This window comes from Papaver somniferum, unplaced genomic scaffold (genome assembly GCF_003573695.1).
Source record: "Papaver somniferum cultivar HN1 unplaced genomic scaffold, ASM357369v1 unplaced-scaffold_10, whole genome shotgun sequence".
Classification (NCBI taxonomy): Eukaryota; Viridiplantae; Streptophyta; class Magnoliopsida; order Ranunculales; family Papaveraceae; genus Papaver; species Papaver somniferum.
In genome coordinates, this window is record NW_020618825.1 from 17,250,271 (window position 1) to 17,268,745 (window position 18,475).

An 18,475-nucleotide genomic window follows, 5' to 3' on the forward strand; every position below is an offset into this window, starting at 1 on the left:
TGACTTCGAGATTTCTCTTTTTTTCTTCATTGACTTCGATTGGATGAAGAAGTTGTTGAAACTTGAAAATCAAAGGATTCCATCAAAAGTTAGGGCAAAAGGTAACTGTCTTCTGTAATTTTTTCTTATAACTATGATTTCGATTTCGGTAATGGTTTTCTTTTTAATCAATTGTTGAATAGAACCCTCTGGTGGTTGATTTCTGGGTGTGGGTTGTGATTTTGGTTCAGATTTATGTTATTGTTGAAGATTTTAAAAGCTAACTCCCTCAAGACTCTCTATAACTATAAAATGATTCAGAGTTTAGAGATAACTCTCATAGTCTCATATCAATCTCCCCCTCTTTTCAATTTAGTTAAAAGAGTCACTTTTCCTTCTTGATTTTACTGATCTGTGCTCTTTTTGTTTGTCTACTACCAGGTTTCCAACGGAGCTGGAAAGAGCTTTGATGTGACGAATTTCTGGTAGTTTCGTCAATGTTTGATCGTATGATCACAGTCCTGTGTTGGTGCTGCCTTTTACGAGGTAAATCTTGTCACTGAGATATGGGTTTTGACCAGTTTCTCTCTGAATCTGAATACCCGTGCAAGGAAATTTTATAATCGTATTGATTGTTGATATTAACAAAGTTATAATCATATTGATTGTTGATATTAACAAAGAAATCATAGTTGTTTCCATCCAATCCTTAACTTATGCCTATTTTTCTCACTAATTTGACTTGCATAGGTTGCTAAAAATTTTAATTTGTATACTATAGATTCATATTATCTGTTTGTTGGTTTGGGTACTATAACGTAGCTTTCGTTGTAGGCTGAACAGTTGGTTTTTAAGAAACATATTGTCGCACCGATTTAGATTCAATTGTTGTAGATTCAATTGCCTATTATATGTTTACTTTTCAATTTAATCCTTTTGATTTAATCTAAGATCTCTTCTTGTTTCGCAGAAATTTTGTTTCTCTAATCCATAGTTGTTCAGCACCTCCTTTTACGGACTCTCATAGATTGTCTTCTGTTTACTCTTTATGTTCATATGATGGATTTCCAAGACTTCACTATTATTGACAAGAGCTGGATAGGACTTCCAAGAGACCATGATGCATTCAAAGCAGGAGTTCGAAATTTCATAGACTATGCGAGCTGGGATTTAGAACCCGACCAGAAAATATTTTGTCCTTGTAAGGATTGCAATAACAATAGCTTGTGTCTGTAGTGCACGGACATATTCTGTGGAATGTCTTTATGCCGGGATATGTCGATTGGGTATACCATGGATAAGGGGATGACCAGGTGAGGGAAACAACCAATACCGGAAATGTGGTGCAGGACGACGATGAAGAAATGTCTGATTTGCTGCACGAAATGAACTATGATGCCTCCAATTTTTACAAGTTGCTGAACGATGCGCATGTGTCACTATATCCTGGCTGTGAAAAGTTTTCAAGATTATCCTTCATTGTGCACTTGCTTCATGTCAAGTCCCTCGGTGGATTGAACATCAAGGGGTTTGATGCGTTGTTGAGTCTCTTGACCAAAGCCTTTCCGGATGCCAAACTACCAAAGAATTTTTATGAATCTAGAACAACAATCAAGGGCTTGGGGCTTGGATACATTTTGATCGATGCTTGCGAGAATGATTGTGTTTTGTTCTGGAAAGAGAATGCAGATAAAACATCTTGCCCGGTATGTCATGCTTCAAGATGGAAAACTACTGAATTGAATGTGGATAACGAATCAATCAGAAGTACACCAAGAGGTAAAAACATTCCAGTGAAGCAATTGCGGTACTTCCCATTGAATCCAAGACTTCAGAGGTTATTTATGTCTTCAAAGACCGCTTCTTATATGCGATATCATGCAAAAAGACGTCACAAAGATGGAGTTTTGAGGCATCCAGTTGATGCAGAGACATGGAAGACCTTTGATAAGAAGCACCCAGCGTTTGATGATGATCCTCGCAATGTAAGACTTGCATTAGCAACTGGTGGGATGAATCCGTTTGGGAATATGTTGCATCCACATAGTACATGGCCAGTTGTTCTACTCAATTATAACTTACCACCGTGGTTGTGTATGAAAGAGGAAAATTTTATCTTGTCTATGATAATTCCTGGACCCAAATCCCCAGGAAACGACATCGATATGTATTTGCAACCACTCATAGAGGAATTGAAGGAATTGTGGGATGAAGGTGTTGTAACTTACGATATTTCAAAGAAAGAGAATTTTAAATGTCGTCCAGCATTACTTGGCACCATCATTGATTTCCCTGCACTAGCTATGCTTTCCGGGTGGAGCACCAAAGGGGAATTTTCTTGTCCGTGCTGTGGGCCTGACCGATGTTCAGAACGACTGAGAAATGGGGGCAAGTATTGTTACATGCATCATCGCCGATACTTGTCTGCTGGTCATCATTGGCGCCACCATAAGTCATCCTTTGATGGAGAGAAAGAACTTCGAGAACCACCACATCTGATGAATGGGGATGAAATTGCTCAACAACTGGCTCATTTTCGACAAGTTCAGTTTGGTAAGAACGCGAAACAGACTGGTCTGACAGAAATAACACCGGTTACTTTTGAACACAACTGGATAAAAAAGAGCATATTTCATGAGTTGCCGTACTTAAGCTCAATTATATGTTTTCATAATGTCGATATGATGCACGTTGAGAAGAATATTTGTGAAACTGTATTGGGCACAGTGATGAATGTAGAAGGGAAAACGAAAGACAATCTTAAGGCCCGGTTGGATCTGATGGACTGGGGATTACGGCCGGAGTTACATTTGAGACAAGAGGGAGATAAAATAGTGGTGCCAACAGATTCTTTTGTCATGTCGCCCAAAGAAAAGGAATCTTTTTGTAGAACTTTGAAGGACATTAAGGTTCCCGATGGACACTCATCAAATATTTCTCGGTGTGTGAACATTAAGGATCGAAAGATTATGGGTCTGAAAAGTCATGACTATCATGTATTAATGGAATATTTATTGCCTATTGCCTTACGTGGACACTTGGATGGGGATATATTGGAAGCACTGAGTGAGTTATGTATGTTTTTTAAAGTGTTTTGTACATGGGTTCTCAAGATAGAGGATCTGGATAAACTACAAGATAGTATCGCAATTACTTTGTGCAAGTTGGAAAGAATATTCCCCCCATCTTTTTTATTGTGATGATGCATTTGCCCATTTATCTAACACAACAAGCAAAAGATGTAGGTCCAGTTCAGTATCGGTGGATGTATCCGATCGAGAGGTAAGGGTATTCATTTATTTTATGTGCAACATTTGTCTAATTACATTGACGACTTGGGTGAATATTTTTGTTTTTGTAATTTTTTTTATACAATCACTATTTTTGCATCCTTTGAAGTCTTACTGTAATTACTTTAGGTATCTGCGTAAGTTGAAGTCTTATGTGCGGAATAAAGCTTGCCCCGAAGGATCGATGGCTGAAGCATACCTTATAGATGAATGTATCACTTTTTATACGCGTTACTTGAATAGTGTTGTTACAAAATTTAATAAACTTGAAAGGAATGAGGATGATGAGGCGCCACAACCTGATGATCGATTAATAGTTTTCAAACAATCCGGTAGGCCCCTTGGAGCTGAAACTTGGGGACAGCTTACGGAGTCAGAGATGAAACAAATCCAACTTTATGCTTTGCTGAATACCAAAGAAGTGCAGCCATATGAGGAGTGCGCGTGCTATTTATTTGTGTTCTTTTAGCCATTAACTTTTTCATGATATCGTAATATTTTAGCACTGTTGTGGTTAACTATGTTAAGCGCTGCACCTGCAGGGAACACAAAAGTGAGATGCAAAGCCGTGGCTTAAGAGACGCCGAGGTTAATAGAAGACACATCAAAGAGTTTCCTGATTGGTTTGCAACTAAAGTAAGTACCGATATATCATTGTAACACAATTTCTTTTGCGATTTTAATGACTTTCACTTCGTTTATTTCGTCATTGATAAACATCTCTATGCATGTATGAATAGATATACCAATTGCATAAAAATGGCCAGGTGAGTGATGAACTATATTCGTTGAGTCAAGGTCCTGCTAAAGAATGTTTGAGTTACAATGGCTACATTATCAATGGGTTTAGATTTCATACAAGAGAGTGGGAGAGTCGACGAAAGTCACAGAATAGTGGACTGTGTGTCCCTCGGGAAGACGAAGGTGTAGCTGAAGATGAAAATGATTTTTATGGAGTTGTGAATAATATTATCGAGGCACGGTATGTGGGTCAACTCCGAGTTCTTCTTTTCAAATGCGATTGGCGACCGATTGCAGGAACAGATGAGTTTGGATTTACTAGTGTCCATATGAATAGAAGATATTATGTGAATGAACCGTTTATTTTAGCATCTCAAGCACAACAGGTTTTCTATATCAATGATGTATATAATAAACAAAATGAAGTGGTTATAAAAATGCAACCTCGTCGGTCTTTCAATATTCCAGAAATAGATTCGGATGGGGAGACTGAAACAGAAATCTCGACTTCTAGTGAGGCATATCAAGAATGGCATTCAAGCTATTCGATAAAAGATCTTAGAGGAGAGCCACATCAGGATCGCAGTGAAAGTTTTGTTTGGGATAGGAACGACGTTCCCCCAGAAACTATCAGTCGTGCTGCAGCAGCAGTAGCTTGTCGAAGCCAAGAAGATGAAGAGGAAAATGACACGGATGCCGTTTACACCTCTGATGATGAGGATGAGTATGAATTTGATGATAATAACAACCGCGATGATATGGAATTTTAATAGTGGTGAGCATTATTTATCAATCTAATAAAAGTTTTTCCCTGTGTGATGCTTAGATTGTATTGAATTTAAGTGTAATCTATGAGTTAGTTACTGAGTAATCCATATTTTGCAGGACTTGTCCGGTTATCAACTGCCAATGGCTTACAAAATGGACGGGTTTCTTCGTTTCTCTTACAAAATGGACGGTTAACAATTATTGTAATCTTTATTTCATAAAATCTTTGTGCCACTCGTCCTGGCCTTGTAGAAACCTCAATTGTTATTGCACTGTCTATAGTTCCCAGTTCACAAATGGTAGGAAAATATTGAACACTTGGGTGTCCTTCCTCATTTATGTGTGTAACGCAGTTCCGAGCTTGTATTCTGGCTATAAGCATCTGAATTCGAAGAATTGTTTTCAGTTAACTTAGATCAACTTATTTGCTTTGGTTAGCTCTCCTGACCTTCCTACTCCTGTTCCACTGTAAATTTCTTTTGTTGCTCGTTTACAGCCAGCTAATTTGGTCCCTTTATTTCTTCTTTGTTTCTGTTTTTTTTTTTGATAAGGGTAGATGTTCATTTCATTTCTCAAGATTTGTCTGGATCTGTTTCTAGTTCATGTCTATTATTTGTAGGATACCTGTGGTTCTAGGCATTCATACCTCCTGTGCAAACACTTTCTTCAACCTGTATTCTCGATCTTTACGGATATGTTGGGTACAAGTCTATACTTTGTAGAATGCTGTAGTTTTAGCCTTGTAAGTGGAAAGCTCACTCTGAACCGTTGTTAGCCCTTCCATTCTCTGCCCCTGCTTTTTCACTCGTCACATTTCTTCAATTTTTCTTTGTTGATATAATCCATCAATCACCCTCATGCATCAGCAGCCACCACTATCAAAGAATCATCATGACAACCACTTAACCTCAACACAATGCTGCCAATATGGACTGACTTGACCACCTTGTATAATAAATGTAGGGCTCATCATCACTAGATAGAATCTGTCATTTTATTAATCAAGAGATTTAAGTTAATCACTAATTCCATTTCCGAACAATAATTCAACCAGAGTGTTGTAAGGATTTAAGTTACATATTTAACTGTGAAAACTTTTATAAATCCCATACCAAACAGTGACGCCATCTTAACAGTTAAGGATTCTCGAAAGGTAAGAGTAGTAGTTCAACTTCCTTAACTTAAATCACAATTTAATGTTTTCAAAAATACTGATCAAGAATGAGTGTGATTGCGAATCAAGAACAAGTAAGCAAATTCTTATTTAATTAATGGAAACTCAATTCGGAGGATATTCTTACCCTTTCCCTTGTATTTTCTTTAATATAACTTTGGTTCCAACGAGTAATATTGTAGGTGACTTCTTGAAACAAGAGCAGAAAAACATCAAACTATTTTATTTATTTTTAAGCAAACTATTTTTACTGAAGAACGAGAAACATAAATGCAAAGGGCCTCAAACTTTTAATTTAAATGTCAACATGTGTTTTAACAATTAACATAATCTAGTTGGTGTATTTGGGTGCTCAAACCTTTCGCAATCACAGTTGCTGGATTTAGTTTCCGAAGTCTTAAGAAACTATGCAATCTGTTACTTGTGGAAGCTTAGTTGCCGAAGAGTTTGGAAACTACTGCATTATATGTAGTTGGAATATCTTTGTTGCTGAAGAGTTTGGAAACTAATGAAGCCAATAGTTGCGATTGACGTGTTGTCAAACCATATAGGAACTAATAGTTGCCTTCGCCTAGTTCCTAAAGCATCAGGCTATTAGTATATTTCATGTAGTTGGCATATACTTGTTACTAAAGAATTCAGAAACTAATAAAAATAATAGTTGCGGTCAAATTGTAGCTGAAGTACATAGGAACTACTAGTTGCCTTTGACTAGTTTCGGAATCTTGTGGCAACTAATTTTTTGGAACGGTTGCGAGATTTTAGTGGCCTTTGCTACGTTTTTTTTAGTGACATCTTGGTTGTAAGAGTTGAGGAATCAATTCTGGTTAGATGGAAACATCTAAAGAGTCTATTCATAAAAGCACAGAGCTCAGGTGTTAGAATTAAAAAAAAAAATGGTAGTTTCACCATATCTCGTGAATCCTAATCCTTCTGTTTTTATTTTTTAAGTGATTTGGTGGGGCACACGATTCAAGTTGTTACCTTTGCTAGGATGGAATAGAGTGATTGAGATACCAGCATCAAAAAAAAATTAAAAAAAATGAAAAAAAAAAAAGACCAGACCATTAGACCAACCGAAATAAATTCAATAAAGTCGACCACTGGTGCCCTTGTATATGCCAGTTGTGTTGACCTAGAGTTAGGTTTATCGACCACTGGTCCCCTTGTATATGCCAGTTGTGTTGATGTTAATCAGACCGGTATCTCAGTCCATTAGGATAGGTTCACCTTGGCAGAGGCCTTCAGACAGATATGGGAAAAACCGTTCACTTTTAACCATCTCTTTATCCATCTTCTTAATCTTTCCATGTGATTGGTTGACTCCGGTTATGATGTAAAGAAACTATCTGAGTAGAGCTCTGTCATTTATATATGAATTTTAGTATGTTGAGTGCAAACTCGTGTACAGCAATTGGAATTTCGCATCAGGGTACTTCCTCCTGTAATCAATGAGAGTATGCCAACCAAGGAGATTCTTTAGTGCCTTCCAAGGTTCTGCGTAGATAGATAGGGTCTGGAGTAAAGGTTTTGTGGGTACACCTCTGATAAACCTTCCGGAGACAACACTCCGCCACTAGGGCTACCTAATGGGTTAACGGCTTGCTGCACGTGCTAAGTGTAGTCATTTTTATTTGGGATTTTCACAAAAATAGGCCCGTTTTTTTGGTGCTTTTCATTTCTAGGCCACTTTTTTTATTTATTGCTAGACTAGGCAAGTTTTGACCAAAAGTGATGGATGGAAAGTTAGCTACAGTTATCTTCCAGCTGTCCATATCTTCTTAGCTAAAAAGAAGTTTTAGTCCTTCAAATCTTCATCAACGACACAGATTGCATAATAAAGAGAACGACAAAGATGTAGTGCTAAGCCATACTCTTCCTACACCAACCAAGGGTAAAATAAAATCTAGTGCTAGCAAGAACACCCCTTTGAATATAAACTAGTATAGCTAGTTTTAAACGATGGTAACACTAACCCCATATTCCCCATAATTCAACATTGGAACTTCATATATTATGGGTAGAAACTAAGGAGACTAAGGAAGTAGATAAACCACCACATGACTGCTTAAAAGTAAAGTTGGACGCTTCTCCAGAGTAATAATCACTGTTTTGCATATTCTTAAGGGATTATGCAGGACATTTCCATGCAGCCAGATAAATCTATACAAGAGACGGCAGTGCCAAGTAGGCCAAACCTAGGGCATCTATTTCTCTAGAGTTAACACATACGAGGTCACAAAACATACTGAAAGGATGCTAGATATCACTCACACAAATGTATGGAGAGCAACAACGGGATGGAATAGCACTAATAATCATTAGCCAATTTCAACCGAAATCGAAAAGATCCGCTACAAGATGACAGCAAAAGAATAAGGTTCCAGTAGTTTTATTTTCTCATAACTCGTTTTAGTTTCCAAAATTTACTAGGAGAGGGGTAACATACCACAGGTCCATGGATAGGATCAATAGAGATGAAATATTGAACATCAGAATTAGACCATTTGATTCCATTCTCATTAGCATCTATAAACTTAAACTCATGTAATTCTGTACAGCAATACACATCTCCACTTTTGCTCATTCTCTCAACTCAAACTCACAAATACCTTAAACTCATGTAATTTTGTACCTTAGCTCAACACAGTCAATCCCAGAACCACTATGAGTTCTTCCCTGCACTTCACAAAACCACAACAAGAATATCCTCACCACCACCTCCTTCCTCAATTATTCATATGTGCAACTTCAGAATCACCACAACCACAACAGTAAACCACAATTACAACTACATTCTACATTGATCTCAATTCTGGTTCTATTCTCAATCAAATAAATTGAATACTTTAATCAGCTCAATTAAAAAAACCAGAATTAGAAATAATTAGAGACTTACCCAGCAATTCACGTTCTCTGAATTGTTAAATCACCAAATCATTTCCACCCAGAACCTAATTCCTGTTTTAAGGAAGAACATAAACCCTAATTGACTACTTCAAGACCTGAACTGTCGTTCAGGATTTCTGTCGAACACCTTTGTGTGTGTGAAACTGGGAACTCAGAGATGGAAATTTTGCTGTTGTATGAGCTCCCCTTTAACCTGCAATCGAATTGGAGATAAACCCATTCTCGTGTACCTTCTCAAATACACATACATTCACTAATCAGTCACCATTCATCCAACACCAAAATACTCTCATCATCACCAACAGTTCTCAATCTTCATAACAAATTCTATCGAACCCTTCTCTCGGTTTTCTGACTTCAATCAACTCCAGCACCACCAACAATCTTCTTTAATCTTGAATTACTCTTCATTGTTTCCATCAATTCAGCATCAACAACTTCTACATACTCTTCTCATATAACTGAAATCACCAGCAAACCCTAATTCTTTGATTCATCTTTAGGACAGCTTCAATCAAACATCAATTAGAACAAACCCATCTTCTAACTTCTTCTTATTCATCCTCAAATTAAACTCTGATTCCATTTCTCAGAAACCGTAACTCAATTCCCAATTATTCTCCCAGAACTGCTTCATATCATCAATTCATCAACAACCCCTCTTTTCCTCATCCATTAAGATCTCAATTCATTTCTCAATTTCATGCCAAACCCTAACTCTGATTTTATCAGATTAATCCCGAAACCGTAAAATCTCTAATTGATTTTCTTCATAAACCTCAACCACACCATCTTCTTCAACAATCATACCACCTCAACATCTGATGTGCTTAGAAAGACATAACACACGACTCGCAGAGAGTCAGCAGAAAACAAACGGAGGATGATATCAGCAGAATCATTCAAAACCAGCACCAAGAACCCAATTTCAGTTCGAATTCAACCCTAGTCTTCGATTATCGAAACCATCACTACCAAAAACCATCAATACTTTCTTCACAAACTAAACCTTAATCTACTTTGCTTCTCAATTTCTATCAATCCCTTTTTCTTCACTAATGAGCAGAAGAAAGAAAACGGAAGGAGAATAAAACAAAGAAGAAGAAGAATGAATTAATCCTCGATAGCAACACGTGATGTCGTCTGGTTCTCAGATAATTAGGCTCGAGTGGTTTATCATGGTCGTTCAATTAACCCTCGAGATGTCGTCTTAGTTAGATTAGGCTCTCAGATAGCAACACGTGGACATCTTATCTAGTGTGACTGACACACACGTGTGAAGGACATTTCAGTAATCTTACCACATCCATGAGATATCCCTATATGATATTTTGGCGAGATATTGACAAGTTAATGCGATAAATTGACCGAGATGGTTAAAGTGGATGGAATCCGTTTAACTTGCCTAGTTTTGCAAGAAATAAAAAAAGTGGCCTAGAAATGAAAGTGAGGGTCCAGACCAGGCCTACTTCTGCATATAATCCTTTTTATTTTCTAGATTAGATTTGCTCGAGGACTAGAAAATAAGAAGCTTGGGGGTATTTTGATAGACACATTTTTGTGTCTAATTTGTCCTCAATATTCCGCATCGTTAGTACTCGATTTCGTATTTATTTTGGTGTTTTGTGTGTTTGTACGTATTTCTTTGGAAATAAATATTGTTGGAAAATTCGGCTCGAAAAGTTGCTCGGAGCATCCCGGTGGACAATAGCTATACGGACCCCCATTTTCGCTAAGTGTCACCCACGTCTATATGTAGCCCATTTTTGTCCACAACACCCATCTTTCTCAAATTCAAATTTTCAAAATTGGCGGGAAAATAATGTTTATCACTGTCAAATTTCAATCAAGAATTTGGAGGTGTTATAGGCAGACTAAATGGCTGAAAAATTATGGAATTGTTCCTGGGACATATACAAAGCTATTACAAGTGTTTTGGTCGATCAAATTTGGCTGAAAAATCCGTGAGAAGAAAACAGGGCAGCACGTGCATTAGAGGAACAGTTCACGGGATTGCATGAGTTTTGGACAATTTAAACGTGTTCTTCTCATGTTTGATTACTCGAGCAACACTTTGGACCTTGACAAAGATAAATAAGGAGATTTTGCAGATGTAGAAACGCGTGAGAAGCTAAATCAGGGAAGAAAATATTCCCAGAATATTTTCTTTACTGCCCGAGTTCAATGAAGAATATTGAGAATTATGGCGTGATTAAATGAGGCTGAGGAGTATAAATAGATTGCTGGGATCATAGAGAAAGGGGACGGAGAGTTTGGGGTCGAGAGGAGAGCTCAGGAGGCGTGAATCAAGAGTTTTCAGAACTCTGTTTCTACTGCTGCACCAAGAACACGAAGAACAAAAGACCACCAGAGGCAGTCGTTTATCAACAGTGACAACGACAGCCACACGAGGATCGCAGAGATAAAACAACAACAGTTCTTTTTTATCGTTCTTTGTAACAGTGTTTTGCAACAATTATAAACGTTGCAAACACCCGATTTTCATCATTTTCTCCATTTCATCATTTGTACACCTACTTTGAGCAATGAAATCAACTTTTGAGCGTGTTTCCAACATCATGATGAGCTAAACCCAATCCTTGGGGATATGGAGGAAGCCATTGTTTCGGTAAAAGTGATATATTTCTATTAATTAATTACAACAACTCTATTATGATTTTTGCATTGAATTAAAAATTGTTTATATGATTTTGATTAGTTAGGTGTATTTTCTCTAGCTAGAATATGCTTGCTTTAGGGTTTTGATATTCTATGCTTGGATTAACATCTATTATTTTGGAAACCTACATGTCTAGGAAATACTATTAGAATCAATTTGAATGTTTAGTTGAATAATTATTGTTTTATTAAATCACTAATATCAACCAATGGTGGAATCCTAACCCTATTCTCTCCATAATTTTCACAACATCTTTTTAATTTAGTTCGCTATTTTTATTTATTAAAAAAATCTAAAAATCCTCTTTCACAAGTCTTGAACGAATCATATTACTACAACAACATTGAAAAACACATCATAAACCCCCCAGCAGCTCCGCTCTTGACAACCACTACCAGCAAAGTATGCAGACCATCAGAACCAACTAAAAAGGGGGAAACTGCATTGGGTTAACGGAAGAATAAAATGCCTCATCTTTTCGTTCTAAGCTTCTCTCTACCTTTACCTCTTTCAAAAAGGTGACTTGAGTCACCGAAAGAGTGTAACGCAACCACTGAATGGATAATCTTATCCTACATAATCTAATTCGAGAAGGTTTGAAATCTGACTAGATGTACCAAGACCAAGCTCATATGCTTATTGGTTACACTTTTGAGGATTTGAATCCGATAACATACACCAAGACCAAGATCAGTGGCGAAACCAGGATTTCGAATAATGGGGGGCTAAATCTTTTTTTTCAAAGTGGACTCCCATATGGTACTGAACCTATATGGTGTTGCTAGCGAAAACGAAATTGTTCGCCAAGTAATAATAAATAATGCTTTGTGTCCGGGCGATTCTATCACTTAGCATGTCATGCAAGTAAACCTAGTAGACATCGTAAGTATAACTTAGAAACATTACCTTGAATCCATGGCATTTGCTTTAATAACAATGTTTGAAAATGATAACACCAATATGTATGGGGTCAAAAGAATTCCATTGTTTGAAATGTATACTTAGTGGCTCGGTAATCCAAGATCTCAGTTGGTTTCAACTCTACTGGAAATGCTTTTGAGAACAATTTCGAAACTCTACTACAAATGTTTGTTTTTGAGAGCAATTTCGAAACTCAAAAACATTTGTAGTAAATTTCCTCCACTGTGGGCTAAATGCATTGGACTTGGTGGACTAAATGCATCGACTTGGTGGACTAGATTACAATTATACGGAATTAGTGAGTAATTATATGCTTAAGTTGAAGTTTCCTAAAATTTAGGGAGGGCTACAGCCAGGTTTAGTCAACCCATGCTTCCGCCCCTGACCAAGATAATATATGCTTATTGGTTACACTTTTGAGGATTTGAACCCAATATCACACACCGAGACAAAGCTCAAACAAAAGATGTAAACTCCAAGGTTTATACAACATCGAATGCGACTTAAATATAGAGAGGATGTAAGCCTTGAGGCTGAAATATGAAATGAAAAGGATTCGAATCCAATAACCATACATCAGAAGTTAACTTACACGAATATTTAACCAATAAAGTCCGTATAATATCGAATGAGAAATAGATCTCAAAACAAAAGATTAAGCTCGGAAGCTACAAACCAAAATTCACTACAATACTTGTGGGTCTCGAGTTCCTGCAAATATAAGCATTGCACAAGTCTAAAAAAAATGCATAAACATAAAATGGAACTAGGCACACGAGGCCAGTTCAGATCGAACTCGAGATAAAGCACATATTCGAATGATACATAGAAGTCTTAATATCCTGAATAAGGAAGGAAACCCTTGTCCGCTACGACTTGCGAATAAGGTGAAGCTTATTCATTTTAAATCCCGAAAATGTCTTTGTTCGCCATGCCTTCGTCATGGACACTTCCGAACACATGATCCACTCATGACTTTCAGCTGCAACAAGCTCGAAACAATCTAAAGCCATCTGCAACACAACGGTCAATTTCGAAAGTGTCGACATCTCAAGAACCAATCGAATACGGTTCGCCATTCCCAAACTCAAAATAAGGAACAAAAGCAATCAACTGATTAACTATAAAGAATATGATCCGAGACCTAAAAAGCAATCGTGTTATCGTGAATAAGAAAAAGAAACTCAAGATCAATGAGACTGTGGAAAAGTCGAAGCTCAATGAGACTGTGGAAAAGTCGAAGCTCAACAACATGAAACGATGAAATGATAGCCGAGGAAGGTGTAAAATCCCGAGACCGAGCGATCACGAAACAATGAGCAATAAAATCTTCATAAGAGCAATACGGAATCCATCATGACGAGGAGCTGAACGCCACAAGCCTTTGATTAGTTAAGCGTCGAAATCTTGGAAGGAGCAACCAATTGAGGGAGACAAGTTACCCAATCCGAAAAGAAAAGAGGGGGAGGAGACGGAACCAATAATGAAGGGCAAGCTAGCCGCCTCACCCATCCTCATGCCATCGGCTCAACTCTTGATAGAACCACTAAGACGTCACATTCTAATGACACCGCCAACATCAACTTCGACAGTCTATGGCCCGGGGAAAGCAATCACTTCGAAAGATATATCAAAGAATTAACATCGAATATCAACAACTCCCTCGATGGAGCAATGAAACTGGAGATTGGAATACACATCGAAGCATCTTCCCGTTATCATGCAACAACCGAGAAAATAATGAAAATTGAACCCTACTGATGATAAATAAAGAAGTGAAAGAAAGACAACTGGCACAAGAGAAAACCGTGAAGGTGATAACATATCATTGTGAGAAGATACAAGAGGCTGAAGCAAAGAAGAAAACCCTAAGACGAGAATGAGAAAACAAAGATGCACCTCCTCAAGAGCATTGAATGTTTCCGAGACTATTAGTAATATTAGTAATGGAAAAAGCAAGAGCTTGGGTCTCTGACTGATGCATACCCGGGGCAATCAACAACAAGGACGCAGTCAAGAAAGTGATGTTCCAAAGAAAACGAAGAGACCAAGCGGTTAAAGGTGTTAGATGCTTCCCATTAGGATTCCTGCAAGAACCAAAACTGTATAGCCAAGTGACTGAACAGCGAAGAACCTATGTCCGAGAAGATCAAGGAAATCATAGACTCAAAAAGAAGTGAACTTCATCAAAGTAACTCTACATGAACTTGTCGCGTTGTACTCTTTTACCTTTGTCAAGGTTTTGTCCCTCTGGGTTTTCCTTGACAAGGTTTTGGCTCCGACCGATATACATCCAAATCCGAAGTTATGACTAACAGGGGGCTCCAAGGAGGAAGGGACAACCAGAAGACGCATTCGCAATACAAGTTATGACTGATTTCCGAGTCTGTAAGCCTCGAAAAAACAGTCAGGAGCTAATGTAAACATGGGAATTTGACCAAATCCGAGGACAGTAATGGGAACCCCAAGTGTCAACTGAGGTTACCATTACAATGTCGGGGTCACTATTGCCGATGGCACGGCGTAGGTGAGCTGTCTCAAGGACCGGGGTGCCTCGAAGGAAATAACTAGTGGGTGCCCAAGTAACCCAGCTATAATAGTACATGTGCACGGTTGATAATAGAAGACTTATTAAGAAAGGTAGTAGAGTACACGTGTACGGCATTTAGATGTCAGGCTCCGCTTATAAAAGAAGGGATTCCTTCCAGAGAGAGATAGAGTTCTCCAGATAGTTATATTGTGTATTGGAATTAGTCTCCACATTACCCTATAATAATTTATGGATGTTTACACGGCTAAAACATATGTACCCTCTGTTGACTATTAAAGCAGACAGCTTAATAAAACATAAGATGTAGCTTCTTCTTGTAATTTTTGCTTTTCGTCCGTCACTAAATTGACTGTGTTGCTCATCTTAATAGACGACATGCCGTCCTCATTATAACCGCGTCCATGATTTGAGACCTTCAGTTCTATCTCAACTAAGAACTTGTTTGTTTGCAGCTGACTCGGCGTCTGAATCTGAGTCAACTCCTGACTCGTACCGAGTCAGCAGTCAGACCGTTTGTTTTCCATTTTGAGTCAGATCTGACTCGACCTCTGACTCAGACATAACCCCTGACTCGGACTCATTTGAGTCAGGTAACAAAATACCCCTGACTCATGGGACCAAACCACTGACTCACTTATTTCCGAGTCAGATGAGTCAGATCTGACTCAAAACAAACATATCGACTCAGATCCAGATGAGTAAGGTGATTTCACTCAGATCCAGATGATTTAGATCCAGACGACTCAGATGAGTCAGGAGTAAACAAACATGGTGTAAGTTCGCATTCGTGGTAAAGTTCTAAACTAACCGATCAGTAAATATCGTAAAATTTTCTCAAGATTGCGAAACAAATTTAATTTCCCCTTGGTAAATAAGTAGAAATCTATTAAAGGTTCTGGTAATTGTCCATAAGTACAATATATAGTGGTAAATAGATCCCCTCCCAATACATTGTTGAGCAAACTTTCCTCTTGCTTCTATGCAATACCATGTCTGGGAAAAATGCTGGTGTTTGTGACTTGGAAAAGTGACAAATTTTCCATTTTTCAACCGTGAGGAGTAGTTGGATCCCTTTTGCCTTTATCTCTGTCATGGAGGTCTATTAAAAGGGATAGCAAAAAATCCTTGGGCTAACATAATACTTCCTCTGTTTTTAGAAATAGGCCAAAATGAAAAAAAAAAAAAATGAAAGTATCTCTTTTCAAAAACAGAAAGAGTATATATTTTTTTTTTTGAAGTTTTACCCTGATAGCTTTATCTCAAAGACAGCCGGATGCCGCTTTACTGACTTATTCAGAAAGATGCTGCTTTACTTGTTCTACCGTAATTTCCATCACGTTTTCTTGTGTGCCCAAAACTATGCGTCTCTGTAGCATCTGTGACATGATAAAGCATACATATAGTAAAACTTATGAATTTATTTGGTATTAATAATCAGGACAAATGTCGATAAGTCGCTAGCAGTGTCTGAATGCATAATGCACAGTGTGAAAAGACAGTACCACTAAAGTACCGAGTAAAAGGCTGCATAGTACACACCACCGAAATATATCTTATAATAACACGTTCGAAACCCCTAATCAAGATTGTCGACATCATTATTATTGCCTGTAAAAATTCTCTGATCTTGATCCCAATACGTTTAACTGTTTAAGTAAAGATTCTAAGGACCGGAACTCCAACATACGATCGGCTAGTCTTTTTCTTTTTGGATTTTGTTTGATCGGCAACTCGTTTTTGTTTTCTGTTCCTCATGAAATACAAAAGATAACGAACAAACTAATTAAGCCTAAGTCCAGCTAGTGGTGTAAAACGTGTCAGCCCAACACAGCCCGGTCCACGAAGTCACGTGCTTAGCATGCTGTGTTGGGGTGTGCCATAAACGTGCTGGTCCGTCCCAATTTATACCTCCAGCTTAGAGCATCCACAGTGGGCGAGTATAACCAAATTTATTGGATGAGATCGTAACACAGTGGGACGGAGTAAAGATCAAATTTGGACCAAAGATCAAATTCCAGACCAAATATGGTCGCGACCAAATCCCAAATTCTAATATAGTCGGGCGTAAATTTAAAGTACGCTTGTTGCTGGGCGTAAATTTAAAGTACGCTTGTTAACGGGCGGAGATTTAAATTACGCCCGATGAAATTTTAATTAAATAAAAAAAAAAGAATGAGGCGGACTTTTAAAGTCCGCCTGTTAAAATTTACAAAGAATGGGGCGGACTTTTAAAGTCCACCTGATGGAATTTTAATGGGGCGGACTTTTAAAGTCCGCCTGATGAAATTTATAAAAAATGGGGCGGACTTTTAAAGTCCGCCTGATGAAATTTTACAAAAAAAAAAATGGGGCGGACTTTTAAAGTCCGCCTGACGAAATTTTAATCATGTACCGTTGCGTCACAACACGGACTAAACCCAAATTTTGGTCTTTTTTTTTATCTTTGATCTTTGGTTTTGATCGCACCACTGCAGTTGCTCTTAGGCTTTCAAAGCAATGCCCAAATTATAGAGAGAGAATTTTTCTCACTTTTCCGACAAGTACCAAAAGCACCATGATATATTTTTTTTAATCCTTAAAGGCCATAAGCTCCAAAAAAAAAAGAAAATATATATATATTTTAACCCCTAAAGAATTTGATCTTCACAAATTTCAAATTCAAATCACAAATATCATCACCAAATGAATTTGCCGCAAGAACCCATAATTGGTAAGTGGCGTGTACGTTTTTCATTATAAAAAAACTTTCTAAATATAGCTGGCATATTATCTCCCCATTAAGAAGAATTGGGTAAAGTATGTAGCAGTACCCCTTTGGCTAGGACAGCTGCAGTACATACGTATAACCCTGTCTGCTAATGGCTAATGTCACGTATAATATTCTGATCTGCTCCTCTGGGTTATGTTGGAATAACAGCCCTGTTATAGGGGCGATATGTTTTATTAGAGGGGTGGCAAGTGTGATAGCAATGTGTCTCTTATTGGTTACGGGATGTCCTATAGGGGGTGTAAATTGATTAGATTATCCTCTCCAATTTTTAACCTAATGGAATCAGAAAAATCAAAAAACTTTTTTAATTTTTTCATCTTCTCTTCTCTTCTCCTCCTCCATTAAAATTGAAATTTCATCGTCCTCGATTAATCAGCGATTTGAAAAATTGATAATTGTTGATTGAAAACTATATTTCGAAAAGACCCAGTTAGGATTTAGTTTATTGTGTTTGATTTAAGTTAGTTTTATATCAAAAATTAGGGTTTTGGATCAAAACTGAAATTGAAATTTCCGTGTTGCATGTGAGTTACGTTTGGTAATAACTCCAATTGGAACCGTAACTATGGATTTGGTTGACGTTACGGTTCATTTAACTCAAATACCAACCGTAAGTTCTTGATTTTGAGATAAAATGTTCAGTTCCGAAATTTTTTTGCAACCGTAAATTACTTACGGTTGGTCTCGTTAC

The 18,475-nt window shown here is 37.7% G+C and overlaps 1 protein-coding gene across 1 annotated transcript; it reads left to right on the forward strand.

The window, feature by feature from the left end:
• The first annotated feature begins 1,343 nt into the window (after positions 1 to 1,343).
• On the forward strand, positions 1,344 to 3,179 carry LOC113326473. Its single transcript, XM_026574197.1, has one exon. The coding sequence runs from the start codon at positions 1,344 to 1,346 to the stop codon at positions 3,177 to 3,179; it is 1,836 nt and encodes a 611-aa protein (XP_026429982.1).
• Positions 3,180 to 18,475: the final 15,296 nt, after the last annotated feature.

What these genes read in the sequence shown, in the direction of transcription:
- LOC113326473 (XM_026574197.1), top strand. Translation starts at nt 1,344, where the DNA reads ATGTCTGATTTGCTGCACGAAATGAACTATGATGCCTCCAATTTTTAC.